The 15,963-nt window shown below is 32.2% G+C and overlaps 1 protein-coding gene across 2 annotated transcripts in view; it reads right to left on the bottom strand.

The window, feature by feature from the left end:
- The window catches only part of LOC138171080 (cadherin-10), a 313,231-nt gene that overhangs the window by 81,146 nt on the left and 216,122 nt on the right, over positions 1-15,963 (bottom strand). For both annotated transcript variants that reach the window (XM_069100488.1, XM_069100487.1), the window contains 3 exons: positions 3,686-3,980; positions 2,918-3,037; positions 2,211-2,378 (listed from right to left, as the gene is read on the bottom strand). In XM_069100488.1, coding sequence (XP_068956589.1) covers positions 2,211-2,378; positions 2,918-3,037; positions 3,686-3,980 — 583 coding nt within the window. The remainder of the gene's footprint in view (positions 1-2,210; positions 2,379-2,917; positions 3,038-3,685; positions 3,981-15,963) is intronic.

Raw genomic sequence — 15,963 nt, 5'->3', positions numbered from 1 at the left:
ACTGCCATTACTGCTAATAGCATAAATATTGTTTCTACTACTATTACTATTGATGAGTTCAAATTTATTACTCAATTATGACCTATGCTTTATACCCTGGCACATATGAAAAATTAGAATGGAGAGAAAATCTTAAATCTGGTGTTAGTGCAAGGCTTCTATAGCTACTGATATGAAGACGAAGAATTGCTATATTTCCAAAATGAAAAATAAAGATTGCAATAATAAATCAGTTATAAAACAACAACAACAGCTCTGTTTTGAACTCCATACTTCTTAACCCCTTATTAAATTAGGTTTATGCATTTTGTCTGGTCTTATGTGATCATTTTCTGATTAGCTGGTTTACCTGTACATGGACTGGCTTCACTCTACATGTATGTAAATGCTAGATAAAATCTATTTCTACTATAAGTATGTAATGAGAAAAAAACACTTTCATTAGCAAGATTATACCCTTTGAAATTAAAATAATAGTTTGTACTTGAATGTTTATGAATAAATGCACCCTTTCTATCCAGTATCTTCCTTCCATCACCCACTCTGTTGACAGGCTAGTGACAATTGTGTCAAACTGAGAAGAAATAAAAACTAGGAAAATATGTGTGCAAGATTATTTTGAGGTCTCTGAGTTTACACGTCTAATGATAATGCAAGATAACAAAGGGTTGTTCTTCATCGGTAATATCCATACCTTTTTTCTTCTTCATTACAATACAGCAAATCCTGATTATTTGTAGAGATAAACAGATAATCCTGATGAATGCTTTATATTGGAACTACAGCTATACCAGTGTACCCGTGGCAAGAGGGATGTCAAGAACAAATCTGAACAGAGCTAGTATGGCAAATGAAATAAGCCTTATATCTTGAACTGCATTTCTATCCAACACATATAATTATAAATATAAATTACAGTAACATATCTGAAGCAAGGAAGAGATTAAAATAATTATGGTAGAGTTAAAAAGAGGAGTAAGTGAATGATAAACATAGTTACATATATGTATGCTATTTAAAAAATTATTGTACTTAATTTTCATTCTATTATTTCCAATTAAGAAGCTGTAAATTTCCATAGACCTAAAATTTAATACCTGTGGTCACTTAAAAGGACTTTATCTATAATTATTTTAGAAATAATCTTAAATTTGTGGTAAATAATAATTAAATGGAACTTTTGGTGAGCAGTTCCAAAATTTGACAATTGAGAAACACAAATGAAGGTAAATTCACTAGTTATTAGAATCTAGTTTTTATATGATGAAGTGTAAACCAATAAGTTCATGATACTATCAATTCAGATCAATCCATATGGGTGTTTCCATAAATGCAGACCATAACTTGTCCAGGTCTTCTCATTCTGTGTGACTCTTTTTAATTTTCTCCTATAAAATTTTTCAGGATTATTTAATCCAGGATGCTAGGGGCCTCCCTTCAGACCTCTTGAGATGCTATGGAATACTAGTGAATCATTCACAGTAACCTAGTAAGTTAAATGTTAGGAAAAATGTATCAAATTGAAAAGTACTGTCTTTGCTGTCCTAACTTCTAACAGAAACGATCTTTAATAGAAGAGAAGTTATTGATTTTACTGAAAAGGTACCTGTTTTAATAGTTGCACTTCCCCCCCACCCCAAACATATACTAAAAGTTAAAATATAACACATGTTGTTTTGACATACTTATATTGCCCAAAATGGAGATGTAAAATACCATTCAGAATATACTGGGGTTTTTTTTAATCAGCTATTTCAATCACACCCCTTTTACAATGTCAAAATAGATTTTCCTTGAGCTATGTCTCCCCAGAGTTAGGGTTTTCCTGATTAAAACTTTTTAAGTAGAGAGTAAAACATCCCTTTTCCTTTCCTGGGAAATTGTGACCTGATTTATTTCCTAATGAAAAATAAATTGTCTATTACTATATGAAAGAATTGAATTTTACAGTGCAATCCTATTCTCACAAACAATTCTAAAAAGCACAATATATTTGTGAAGCTGTGTCACCAGCATAAAACTATTTTCTGAATGAAACATGGCTCTAACATTTAATTTTCTAGTTTAATAACAGGGAATAAATCAGTACATAAGTCTTTCGTTCACAAGTACCCTATAATCTAGATTTTCCTTAAATTAAACCAGATGGAGATTTCTTAATTCTTTTACTCTAAGGCATTTATAGTGCATGAGTATTAAAGGCAGCTTACTCTGGGAGAATCGAGGTGGATTGTCATTTACATCCGTCAGCGTGATGTTCACTGTTGTAGTCCCTGATAATCCACCCATCTGGCCGCCCATGTCTTTTGCCTGGATAACAACTTGGTATTGCTCCCTGTTTTCTCTGTTCATGTTTGGCAGAGCAGTTCTGATGATGCCTTCAAAAGCAACAACAACAAAAAACAATATAAACAAAAACTGTCATTGTGTATTTGCATTCTCAGTATATGTATAATTCTACAATAAGGCCTTCATTTTATTTACTGCCAGCATTTGTATTCCTAAAGACCACTTTATATTGTGTTGAAATTAAAAACTAATCCATTTCATTGCAAATCATTTATATTTAACCATTTCCACTTTGTAATTAAAAATAACATTGATTAGGATAATAATAACTAGCATTTATATAGCTCTAAGGTTTGCAAAGGACTTTACAAATATTACATTAGACTATCTTTATAATTCAGTTTTAAACATATCAAAGCAATATATATATGTATGTATGTATTTGTCTGTCTATCTATCTATCTATTTATCAATCTCTGTCATTTAACTTTGAAGACATTATTCAGTATAATATTTTCCCTTTGAAACTGTTCAAAATAGTTTTTGGTTTTTGTTCTCTCATTTTTCCCCACCTCATAAAGATCATGAAGATTTTATAATAAATAAAAAGCATAGTTTTGCTCCTGACCTGTTTCAGGCTCCACAGAGAAATATGGTTGTCCTTGGAGTATGCTGTAAATGACTCTGGCACTGTTCCCATACGAAGGGTCATCAGCATCTGTAGCTGTGACTTGCACAACAGAAGTACCTAAAGTATCCAAATTCAGCTTAGTTCTGCATAGTACCACAAGGAGGAGCAAAAGCTCTAGTTTTCATTCAACATTTGAAGTGCCTGACCTTTCATAATGACCTTTTAAATAAATCTCTACTTGGCAATTTGGTAAAAACATCATCTTATTTATTTAGCTGGCCAATGACATCATCTCACAAGAAAAATAAGCAATTGGTTTCTTCTACAGGAAATTCTTTCATGAGTATATCAAATTCAGAGTTGTACCTATTTCTTTTAAACCTGGAAACATATTGTATCATTTTTTCATTATGTTATATCAAGCACATTTCCATATATAGTGGCAATATTTTGGGGCTATGATTTGACGAAGGAGTTAACTAGGTAATAATTGCTTTACCATCTATAACAAAGTTCTGTGGTGATTGGAACTATATTTGTTTGACTTCAAAGCAGGCAAAGAAAAAAAAATAGCCTCTTCAATATAATATAAAATTTTCAAGGAGCAAAGTTTTGATCAGTTTTCCATTCTTCAGTAACTGAGATTAAAACATTTATCTTAGAGTGTTGACAAATTATTTTATCATAATATATTATTTGATAAATCTTTTTTGAAAAATGCTGTCTTATATAACATGCTTTAAAAAACATCAAATAAATACACACCTACAACAGACATTTCAGGAACACTGGCAGTATAGATTTCCTCTGGAAATGTTGGTTCATTGTCATTGATGTCATGTATTTTGATGACAAACTCAGACTCAGGTTCCACTGGCCTCAAAGTTCTTCTGTTAATAGCCTGAGCACGGAGGGTATAAAAGGCCTTTTCTTCTCTATCAATTCTCCTAGTGGCATGAATGTCACCTGTTTTCTCATCAATAATAAAAAGAGTGCCTGCTCCATCTCCAGATAAAATATATTTGAGTGATCCATCTCCCTTATCTTGATCTGAATGAAGCTAGAAGGAATAAATTACAAACAGAAAACAAAAAAAAAAAGATTCACTATTAAATTGCTTTTGTTGTTTTCTGAAATTCCAAGAAAAATCATTTTATTTACTTATATTGCTTTCTTTCTTTTTTCTTTCTTCCTTCCTTCCTTCCTTCCTTCCTTCCTTCCTTCCTTCCTTCCTTCCTTCCTTCCTTCCTTTCTTTCTTTCTTTCTTTCTTTCTTTCTTTCTTTCTTTCTTTCTTTCTTTCTTTCTTTCTTTCTCTTTTTTTTTTAAAAACAATTGGCATTAAGTAACTTGCCCAAAGTTACACAGCCAGTTTTTTTGTGTGTGTGGGGTGTTAAGTATCTGAGGCCAGAACCGATCCTGGGTCCTCCCGACTCCGAGCAGGAGTGCTCTTACTCAATGCGCCACCTAGCTGCCCCTTTATTTACTTATATTAAATTACATATAATTAAGATGATGAGGATCCACCCAGAGTTTTCACAGAGTTAAGGCAACAAGAGCTACACTTCTAGGACAAAGAAGAAAGAAGACAGGATTTTAGCAAGTATTTTAGAGCCCACTTCTAATTTCACGATGGTCCCTGGGAAATCTGACAGAGAGGAATCAGCCATTCACATACATGTGGCATAATGGAGAATACAAAGGAAGCATAAAATGCCAGTTCTTGTCTTCAAGAGGCTTACATTTTAGTCAAAAGATATGCATTAAGAAAACAAACAAAAACTAGAGAAAAATGTTAACACACAAACAAGTGTGCCGTTAACATTTTAACACACAAACAGTATGGTGCCGGTACATAATTTGCTGGGGGAAAAAAATCAAAGGAGGGGCTTGTATCCTGATATAGCTTCCCTAGGAACTGGTAACTGAGCCAATAATTCTCAGCAGAACTATTTTCCTGGCAGCTGATATAAGAACACTGAGCTCGAAATATTTCTACTCTCCCCCCATTTCCTATTAATAAACATACAAAAAACAGCCAGCCCACTAGAAAATTCCTTCTTTTATCTATCCACCAACTAGTATGAATAAGCTACTCCATGTTAAGCATTGTGCTAGACCCTATGGAAGATAAAAGATAACATAAACCTAACTACATCATCTCAATAAAGATTGATTCATGGAACTAAGTCAGACTACTTAGAAAATGTTTACATGGTAAAAACAAGAGCTCAATAGTTGTGATGGCATCTATTCAATACAAAGATCACCACTTCATCATGAACTTTATAATATCAAATTCATGAATAATATGGAGTATTAAACACATAAGAGAAAAAAATGTAGCTTTTAAAAAGTTATAATTTGGTCAATATAAGCTATATTTGGTTATAGATGACTGAATGGTGGGAATCAAGTATTATTATTTGGGCATTTTTAGGGAGATATTTTCAGGTTCACCTGTACTGAAATGAGCAAGCAATCAGAATGTCCATAAAAGATTGGAGATATAATAATAAGTGAGTTCTCTTAATTCCAAATGATTAATTGGTATGGACATTCAAGAGAGAAAACTAGTTTGGAGGCAAAATTCTATTTAAAGATTTCTGTTAGGTAGTCCTTTTTACATTTTTTTAATTAAAAAACTACCTAATTTCATGGACATTTCTGCTCTATTAAGGCAGATTTTTTAAAAAAAGACCTAGAAGTGAAGAATTATAAATTTTGTTCTACTCGAGTGTTTATTTAAAAAAAAAAGTGAACCTAAAATTACAGTAAAAGCAGAGTAGCTACCAGAGAAATATCAGAAAAGAATAAGATTGATAGCAAAATGAATAATGGAAAATTTAGTGGAACTGAAATAAATAAATAATTAAATGTATTATGAACCTAATTCAATAAAGTATACTACTCAAGGAAAGTATATTATATAAAAAGTATATGTTTTTTATTGCTCTCTTATTATTAAAATGTTACTAATCATGAGATCATTTGAAAGACACTTTGTATATCTGGTATGCAAGCAGTAAAATGGTATAACAGTTGTCTGGGGAAACATGTATTCTCAAAAATTCTGATTATGCATACATATGAGCAGTAATACCCATTACCCATTTAACCACTGACTTCGACCTTCACTAGGCATCACTACTCTATCACTGATTTAAAACTGAAAGTGAACTCAAAGCCCAACTTGTTAATTTTTTTTTTCATTTTATAGATGAGGGAACCCTAGAGAGGATAAATGACTTCTCTAATCTTATGCAGAGATTCAAGTACAGCTTCTCTTACTGTTTCCATTGAACTACAAAACAACAGTACAGTAACATTAAAAAAATGAAGACAGTGGCAGGTTATTTTTTTTCTTCTCTGTCCTTTATTTCTTGAGTCTGACTGTAGTGTTGTCTGATTACTAATTATCCATCAATGAAGATGGGGGAAATAATCATTGTTATTGCTGTCACTCTATCTGCTACAGAAGTCTTAACAATGCTTTAAGTTATCCTGAATAATAAGAGCTTACTTCTAAAGATCTTCTTTCAATCCCCCCCCCAAAATAATCCACCCATTTTATCTACCTGCTTGGTTGTCTAAATAATAATAAATGTAAAAGAATAATATCAAGATAGTAATTTGTCACAGAACTGTTTCTGTCTGAGCTCCACATGAGATCAACAACAATAATAATAAACATGGAATTAGGACAAACTATTTGGTGTGCTCATTGTCTTTAGATTTTTTTTAAGAATGATAAACTAAGATTATACTTAGCAGCTTCCACAAAAAAATAAGAGGGGAATACAACACAATATTCCAAAAGACAATATTCTAAATACAACGCAATATTCCAAAAGACAAATGATGTATTCTTATGAAATGAATGATTAACAATGCAAAGCCAAGTAAAATACTATATGGGAGAGAAGGGATGTACCATTAATATGATAAAAGGCTTTCAAAGTTTTTCATAAAAAGAACAGATCTGAGAGGGAAAATCAAAACAAAATGTAAGAATGACATCAGTGACAAATACTTATTAAACATATACTATGTGCAGTTACAAAGAAAAACAAAAACAAAACAACCAAGTTTTTTCTCTCAAGGAAGTTACAATCTAAAACTAGAAATATCAATTTATTGAAATAACTAGATGGAGTTGAATATAATGTTAAAAGATTAATGGGGAACAGAAACAAGCACCCCCTTTGAATTTTAATATTTTTAAATGGTGTTGTGGTGAATTCAGAAAAAAAAAGGAAGTGTGAGTGAATTGGTTTAGTTCTGAGGGTATTAGTGGGGAAAAAGAGGGGAAGATAAAAGGAAAATAAACTAAAAAGGAGTAAGGGAGTAGTACTTGAAAATTTCTCTTAATTACAGTATGTAAGAAGAATATTTTAAAAATTCTGAAGAAAAGCTAGAGGGAGTAGGCATCATATGAACCTCATTCTGCTCTGAATTGGACAGAGCAGGTTTGAACACACTTACATTTGTACCTAAAGGAAAAAGATTTTTTTGTGTAAAAATACTACAAATTTAACAGGGAAACATGGAGATAGGATGGGGACTGGGTATAATACAAGATATCAAAAAAAGACTTTGACTGCTTTAGCAATGATGAGTTTCTCCCTCAATGGGGGTCTCCAAACAAAGCATGGATGATAAATTGTTGAGTATGTTGTCGACAATGCTCTTGTCCATATGTAGGTTGGATTAGATTATGTCTAATGGATCACTGCTGAGTAACACTGTAATGATGCATCCTGTGGTATATACATTGAACTAGATGACAGGCGAGGTATTATATAATGTTCAAATTTTGCAATTCTTTTATATGTGACTTCTTTTCATTTGTTTTTGCTTTTTAAAATTTTCAACTTAAACACTATAAAAGAGGATTTCCATACACAAAGGTGAACACATAAGGTTTATATATGAACCCATGAATACTGACTTCATGCAATTTTTTTTCTTTAGATATGCACAAATGTATGTATGTGTGTGTGTGTATATATATTTAACTACACACTGCTTTCAAAACTATCCTGCTTGTCTAGTTTCATTAAAAAAGGAAAAAAGAATGATAAATTAATAGATGGTATCATATCAAATATTCATAATCTTTACAAGTACATGGCAATAACTTTTTTCAAAACACTCACATTTTGACAATATCAGAACCATGGACAAGTGATCACTGTCATCCAGTTTGACTAGAGCTTCTCAAAGATCCTTTCAGTGAGTTTTTTAAAATAAGTTAATAACAATACTTTTATTTACTTATAGAAGTCATATTATTCACATGTGTAGTATTCTACAGGTCATTAAATTTAAATGAATATCAAGATAGTGATATAATCTCCAACTATTTTTATCTAAATTCCATAAAACTAGCCATCTTAAACAATCAAACCAATAACAACAATAATAAATAACTCACACTTAAAAAGCACTTTACAATTTCTTAACTCTTTTCTTCACCAAAACATTTTGAGGTATATTATATAAGTAGTACTATTTTCAGTTTACATTTTTTTTCTGTGTCCCTACCAGGCACAGGGAAATAAAATGACTTATAAATTGTCATGCCACTATTAAGCATCAGAAACTACACTCAGAGCTAAGTTTTCCTAGGTAAAACAAACCAGTGTTTTATTTCATTGTATTGCACTGCCTCTATTAGATTGAAACATAAGCTTCAATAAAAAAAGTCCTATCCTTGTGTTGAAAAAAACAAAACAAAAGCTGGGTAAATGCAGGATCATGTGGGAATAACTAAATGAGAATGTGTATAAAAAAGGGGAGTTTATTGGACTGAAAGTTCTTAATGAGACTCAGCAGATGGCCTGGAGACCACCTCGACCCTTATCACACCCCAAAAACAATAAATATTGAAATATAATGCTTCATCAATGCAGGATGTTTTCATGATTTACCTGTACTATTTTGTCTTTACTACTTACAAAGTATTGTGTACAATGAGAGGCTTCACATTTTTGGAAAGACATTAACAAGCTGGAAAATATCAATACAGTAAGCAGTACTCTTAGGGATCCTGGAACAACCCCATAAGAACACTGCATGAATGAAATGGGATGTTTAGCCTGAAAAGAAAAGCCTTAGGGGGGAAATGATAATAGTCTTCAAATATTTCAGAGAAAGTATCCTAAATGAATTAAAAATTAAATTTGGTTCATTCTGTCCCCACCCCTCAACCCCCACAAGATAGACAATAAACATGTTTATGCACCTACTCTGTGTCAATAAGTGTGCTAAGGACATAGAGATAAAAAAAGAATTCCTACCATCAAGGAACTCATAGTCTAATCTAGAGGACAACACACAGACAGCAAGCTATACACAAGATAAATTGGAAATAGTAGAGAAAAGCCGCTGGAATTCAGAAGAATTGGTACATGTGACTCTAGGAGGTGTGATTTGAGCTGGCACTTGAACCCAAGGAATGTCAGGAGACAGAGATAAGGAGAAAGTGCATTCCAGGCATGGGGAATAGTCAGTGAAAAAGCCCAAAGTACGGACATGGAGCATCTTGTTCACAAAACAGCAGAAAAGCCAGTGGCACTGGATCATAGAGTACATGATGAGGAAGGAGAAGAGGTTTAAGAAGACTGCAAAGGTAGAAAGGGCAAAGTTAATGAAGGACCTTGAATTCCAAACAGAGAATTTTATGTCTGATCTTAGAGGGGTTAGGTAGCCTGTGCAACTTTCTGAGTAAGAGTTTGGCATGGTTAGACCTGTACTTAAGGTAGACCACTTTGACAGTCGAGTAGAAGATGTACTGGATCCAAGGAAGACTTGTGATGGGGAGACCAGCCAGCAGGTTATTGATAATGCAAGCATTAAGGATAGATGGGTAAATACTAACATGAATATAATATTACCATCATCATCACTATCAACCTCCTCATTTATTTTGCTATTACCAAGAGAAGACAGGTTATTTTCTGTATAATATAAGCATTGTACTTGGAAGGCTGTGAAAAGAGAGAAGTAAGTTACGTGTTTAGATCATAGATCTAACTCTGGGTATTAACCAAGAGAGTGAAAGAATAAACCAAAAAGAGTTTCTCTATCTATGGATCTTTGATCTAATTGAGGATAGGCACTCCTTCCCAATAATATGGATAACAAACTCAATTATGATTACCCAGTCTGTGGGGTTCTTTAATCTATTGTCATAATTTCAACACGAGGGTCCAACCAAAGTGATGGTGACTTTCCTCACTTTTTTTTAGAGATACTAAAGAAATGGGATTTCCCTTTGCTTTTACAATATGCTCAAATGATTTTTAATTTTTTAAAATTTTTTATTAAAGTTTTATTTTAAATTACAAACATTAACAGATTACTCCTATTCCATAGGAAGTCTCTGGTAACAATGTCAAACAGTAAGGTAAAATAGTGATCTCATCGGAAAGTATATGCAACATTCCACACTTTTAGAACCACCTCTACCCAGCTCTCTATTAATAACAAAACAAACTATTTTCCCTCGCATTCTCATTTCTTCTGGGGAAAAAATAAAAATAAATTCCTCCAACAAACATACATTGTCAAGCAAAATAAATTCCCTCAATGACTGAATGCAAAAATATTTATGTCTCACTGCACCCTAAACTTTTATCATCTTCATCAAAGATAGAATCAGTCCCCAGGGATTCTGAATGGTCATTGTATTGATGATAATTCTTACAACTCTCAAAGTTTTTGTTTTTTACAATATTATTATCTTGTAAATTGTTTTCCTGATTCTGTTCATCTAGTTCATCAGTTTATAGAAATTTTCAAGATTGTTTTTATAATATTGATGTTATATATAAATTATTCCTTTATTTCTGCTTATTTCACTCTGGATCAGTTCATGTCTTTTTATGTATCTTAAAATCATATATTTACTCAACTCTTACAACACAATAAGATAATGTCACATTAATATACCAAAATTTATTCAGCCAATCCTCAGTTGATGAGTATTGTTTCCAGTTTTCATCATTTTTGTTGTTTTGCCACCATAAATTAATCACAAATATTTTTCTTTATATCTAGCACCTTTTACTCTTTTTTTTATCTTTTTGGGCTTTAGCCCTATAAGTAGTATAATGTGGTCAAAGGGCATGAACTATTTAGCTAATTTTTATGTGTAATTCCAAATTGCTTTCCAGAATGATTGGACTCACTTGCAGCTCCACCAACTTTATGTGTTTTTTCAGCTCCACCAACATTTATTATTTTCCTTTTTATTTTCTTCTCTGTGACTCTTCAAGATAAGAAATGGAAATTTCAGAACTTTTTTTTTAATCTGCATTTCTCTAAGTAGTAGTGCTTGGAGTATTTTTCATGTGCCTAAAAGTAGTCTTTTCACTTATGAACTATCTGTTCATACCTTTGGAGTATTAATCAATTGGGAAGACACTTATTCTAATAAATCTGAATCAGTTCCTTATATGGCATGGAAATGTTACCTTGCAAATCTGCATAGAATTTCCCATGTAGTTGTTTCTCTTTTGAGCTTAGCTTTAATGTACTTGTTTGTGTGAGGGGGAAATCATTTAATTTTATATAATAAAAATTAACCAATTCATCTTCTATAATCCTCTCTTTTATTTGGTCATGGTCTTTTCTCCTACCCATGGATGTAGTAATTATTTATCCATGTTTTCCTAATTTGTTTAGGGTGTGACCATTTATATTTAGGTTATATACTCGTTTTGAATTTTTCTTTGTATAAGATGTGAGGTGTTGATCTAAATCTTGTTTCTTCCATATCACTGTCCAGTTTTCGCTGAGGTTTTATTTTTCATCCATTCATTCATTTCTTTGATGGCATCCTTTACCACTTCTCTTCAATTCTTTCATTCCTCATTTGTAATCTGATACAGCTCACACTGTACAATTCATTGTCTTTTAGGTTATGTGTAGTCTCAGTTCTTCATAGATTGTCTTGCTTCATTATGCACTGTAAAAGTAATAGCATCACAAGGATATTGGAGTTAAAAGAAGAAATTTTGTTTAAGGGAGAAGACTGGAATCATTACAAAGCATTTCAGTTCCCTTAGTGCCATTGAGCTATTCCTATCTGATTCAATTTTGGCATAATTTGAAGTGTTTACCCAAGCTCTATAGATATACTGATGAATTTGATGGATGAACTGCTTGTTATCCCTTCAACTGAAGAAGTCATTCTTTATCTATTTGTTTCATGTTTATTTACAACATTTGGCTAACATTTTTAGAGTGATTATTGATCTCATTTAGGATGCTTTATAATTTTGTAGGACTTTATGCAATCAACAAAATATCATGTGAAAATAGCAGAATCTGGGAGAATACACAATCTATAAGGAATCTTGGCCATCACCCCCAGATTCTGTGCATGATCTCCTCAATGATAGTGCCAAGTACCTTTGATGAAGATTCCTCTTCTTGCTTTATGCATTGCTTGATAACAATGATCAGGTCATTGATCAGGTTTATCTCTGTTAAAGTTTTTGAGGAATTTCAAATAATTTTCATATACATATGGGAAATACTAAAAGAGTCAATTTTGCACCAACATATATATATATATACATCAAGAAACAAAACACACTGCATGATCTTGTGCCCAGTAGAACATGATCATCAAGATATGATCCAATGTACATCATCCCATGTAAAAGCCTGAGTGCCGCCCTCAGATACTCATAGCAAGTATTTCTTTGATGCATGTCTATATCATTCTTGCATAACTGATACTCTCAGTAGAAATTCATACTTATCAACAGTTGTTTATATTCTCTTATTTGCTGTTGTTTTTTGAGGGGGAAGTGGTGATACTAACATCAGATTTTTTTTCATGCATCTGATATCCTCTCTTCTTCACTTTGGATTTTGGAAGTCTGGAACTTTTCTCTCAATTCCCTCAAAATTGTGGGCCCCAGAGTGGGCTTCCTCTTTTTATATTTGATCTAATTGAGCTTGTCTGTTAAAATATGATACATTTTATTTTTGCTCTTTTATTTGGTGCTTGTCTTTTCCTTAAGAAGGCATTAATGAGGAATATGTATATAAGTTCTTTGCATGTACTTCTACATATTTTGGTTATCATTTCATTTTCCTGACATATTTTCACAACATACCTATGCACATATGTATGTGTGTACATATACATATACACAGAGATATATTATATGTGTGTGCATGTGTATATATATGTATATATATATAATTTTGCTGACCTCTTCTTTTCCCATTTTTGCACTGAAATAAATGACTATCAAAGCATGATCAGGCTATAGTATATGCTATTTATTGTACTTGATTGCAATGATCCTATACTACTGAAGTTCTATAAAGTAAAAGTCTAGAAAGGAAGTCTCATAGGATGGAAACATGTATGACAATTTACACTTCTCTAATGCATGTACTACATTCTATCTCATATTATATGGATATACATAGAAATATTACATAGTGTGAGTTTTTACTAGGAAAGGGTCCTTTCATGCTCCTTCGTAGAATCTCAACACAACACATAGTGTAGTTCCACTCACATAATAATCATAGAAAGTAAAAGAAAAGATCACAATGGCATTTTTGTTATTACAGAGAAGAAATTAGACTCATCCTACTTTGTCAGTTGGCATTGTTAACACTTTGAATAAAAGAAAGAATAGTATTTTTTTCTACTATAACAAAGTAATACATTCTTTATACATTTTCTAACAGTGGAAGAAAAACCACAAAGGAGTGTCTAGAGAGGAGTAGCTATACTACTTTCGATTTTATTAGACTATATTAGAAATCCCTGCATTATCAGGATGAAGAAGCAGTTTTCATCAGCTGACAGGATGGTATCAAATGAAGGAAAAACCTTCTCAAATTAGGGCAGTGTCTGGGCCAGTCTTGAGCCTGCAACTACTATAATGAGTTGACCCTGAGGGGAAACAGAAATTTCTGGAGGCGAATGGCTATCCCAATTAAGCCCCAGAAGCTCCTTATCTTGGTTGAAACTGACAGGAGATAAAGGGACTTATATTACTTGAAATGGAGGAAGTGTAATGAAAGGCTATTGGTGCTGATTTCTAAGCAGTTACAGAAGGAAACTAAGGGAGGAAATAATAATAACCTTTGTAAGATGTCATGGCTCTACTCTCCCTTGATGTAAACCATGCTTTCTGGAGTTCATCTCAAGCCTTACCCAATTGTTTTTCTATATCTGCTCCGCTCTCTATTTGACTTCCTTAGATATTCTTTCTATGGTATTTTTCCTTCCCCTCTACCTCTCTCTTTCCTCCCTTAGTTCTGTACTCCTTTTTTATTCTCCTCTTCATCCTACCTTCTACTCCCCTCTTTTTCCTATCTATGCCCTAAAACTCAGGAAACCATGGTGAATTAAAAAAAAAGACTTTTTTTTTTTAAGTTGCAGATGCTAAATTGTTATTTCACTTTTCAAAGTTCATTATGTGTCTCAACACATAACCTTTTTTTATTGTTTTGCTTTTTTTCCCCCAAAAGAAGATTTATTTTAATTATGAAACGCAGGAGTACCAATTGTATGCCAAGCAAGCTTCACGCTGATAAAACAGTCATTTTTGAATTACATTGATTTGACTTGGTATTGGTATTCTGTTGCATGAAAGTGCTCATTTTATTTAACACAGAGAATTTTAGCTAGACTATTGTGATGGTGGCAGGCTTTAGTTTTTCAGCAACACCTGTTCTCTGCTGTGAAACATTTGTGCCACAAATCTTTAAGAAGAACTTTATGTTAATGCTGACCTTTTCTTTCCTTGAAGAGGGCCTATTAAAAATTCACAACCTGCTGTGTTCCTTGTAAATTCACTAAGCAGATAAAGGACATGGCAAGATACATGACAATTAAGGAAAATAGAACAACTGGTACTGCACTGTACTTTAAAAAAAATTTAGTTTTCTTAATACTTCTTGATCTTCAACATTTGGAGGTTTAACCTTAATCTATGCATATAACTATATCTTTGGTTTATAATTAAAGAAATGCACTAAGTGATTTTAAAATATATAAAATAACCACTAAGTGTTTAATAAGAATTCAATATTTTTGGAAGCTTTAGAACCCTGTAGGATTCTTAGTAATAATTAATTTTTATCTGTACCTAAAATCACAAAATTATGTAACTGAAAGGACTCTTTGACATGAGCCTAATCCTCTTTATAGATTTAGATAAAATTAAGATTTTTTAAAGATTTATATACATAATATATATATTATATATATACATACTTATATATATATATATATATAAAACTTAATAGCTAAAAAAGATGTCATAGAGTCATAGAAAAGGTAATGACTAAGTTCAAATAATTACTTTGACTGCCAATTTAGGATTCAATATGACCTAAGTTCAAATCCCACCTCTGACACTTACTAGTTGTGTGGCCAACAACATGACAATTTCCCTGATCCTCTGTTTCATTATGTGTAAAATTATGATGATCAAAAGAGATAGCGACTTTCAGATTTATATAAAAATCAGTATTAATATAACGATAATGCTAGGATCTGAATTTTTGTGTTCTCACAGCTCTTTGCTCTTTTCTCTAAGTATTTCTCAATGAATTGTTTAAGGACAAGGTTAAGTTTCATGATCAAAGGACAAATGAAATGCTTATCAAGGGGCATATGATGAGCTCAAATTTCTCAAGTTTTCATTCTTCTTTGAGAGAAATATCTAGCTATTTTAAAAAGCATATATGTCTATTTGTCATTTTAAAATAGATGATGGAACTAGAGTCAGGAAGATCTCATTTCAAATCCTGCCTTAGATACTGAATATGTGATTGGGAGGGTTATTTAACATTTTTTTTGCCTCAATTTTTTCTTTTATAAAATGTGAAAAATAGTAACACCTATCTCCTAAGATTGTTGTAAGGATCTAATGAGAATATCCATGAAGCATTCTGCAAACGTTAAAGTTTGGTGAATGCAGGGTATTTTTATTATCATTATTATTATAGTTCCAATCTTGAAAATATATTATCTTTCACATCATTCTATTTTCCT

Source organism: Petaurus breviceps, unplaced genomic scaffold (genome assembly GCF_028583685.1).
Source record: "Petaurus breviceps papuanus isolate PSGF00001 unplaced genomic scaffold, PetGlider_PUasm1.0 41, whole genome shotgun sequence".
NCBI classification, from domain to species: Eukaryota; Metazoa; Chordata; class Mammalia; order Diprotodontia; family Petauridae; genus Petaurus; species Petaurus breviceps.
This window is presented reverse-complemented; position numbering and strand designations above follow the sequence as displayed.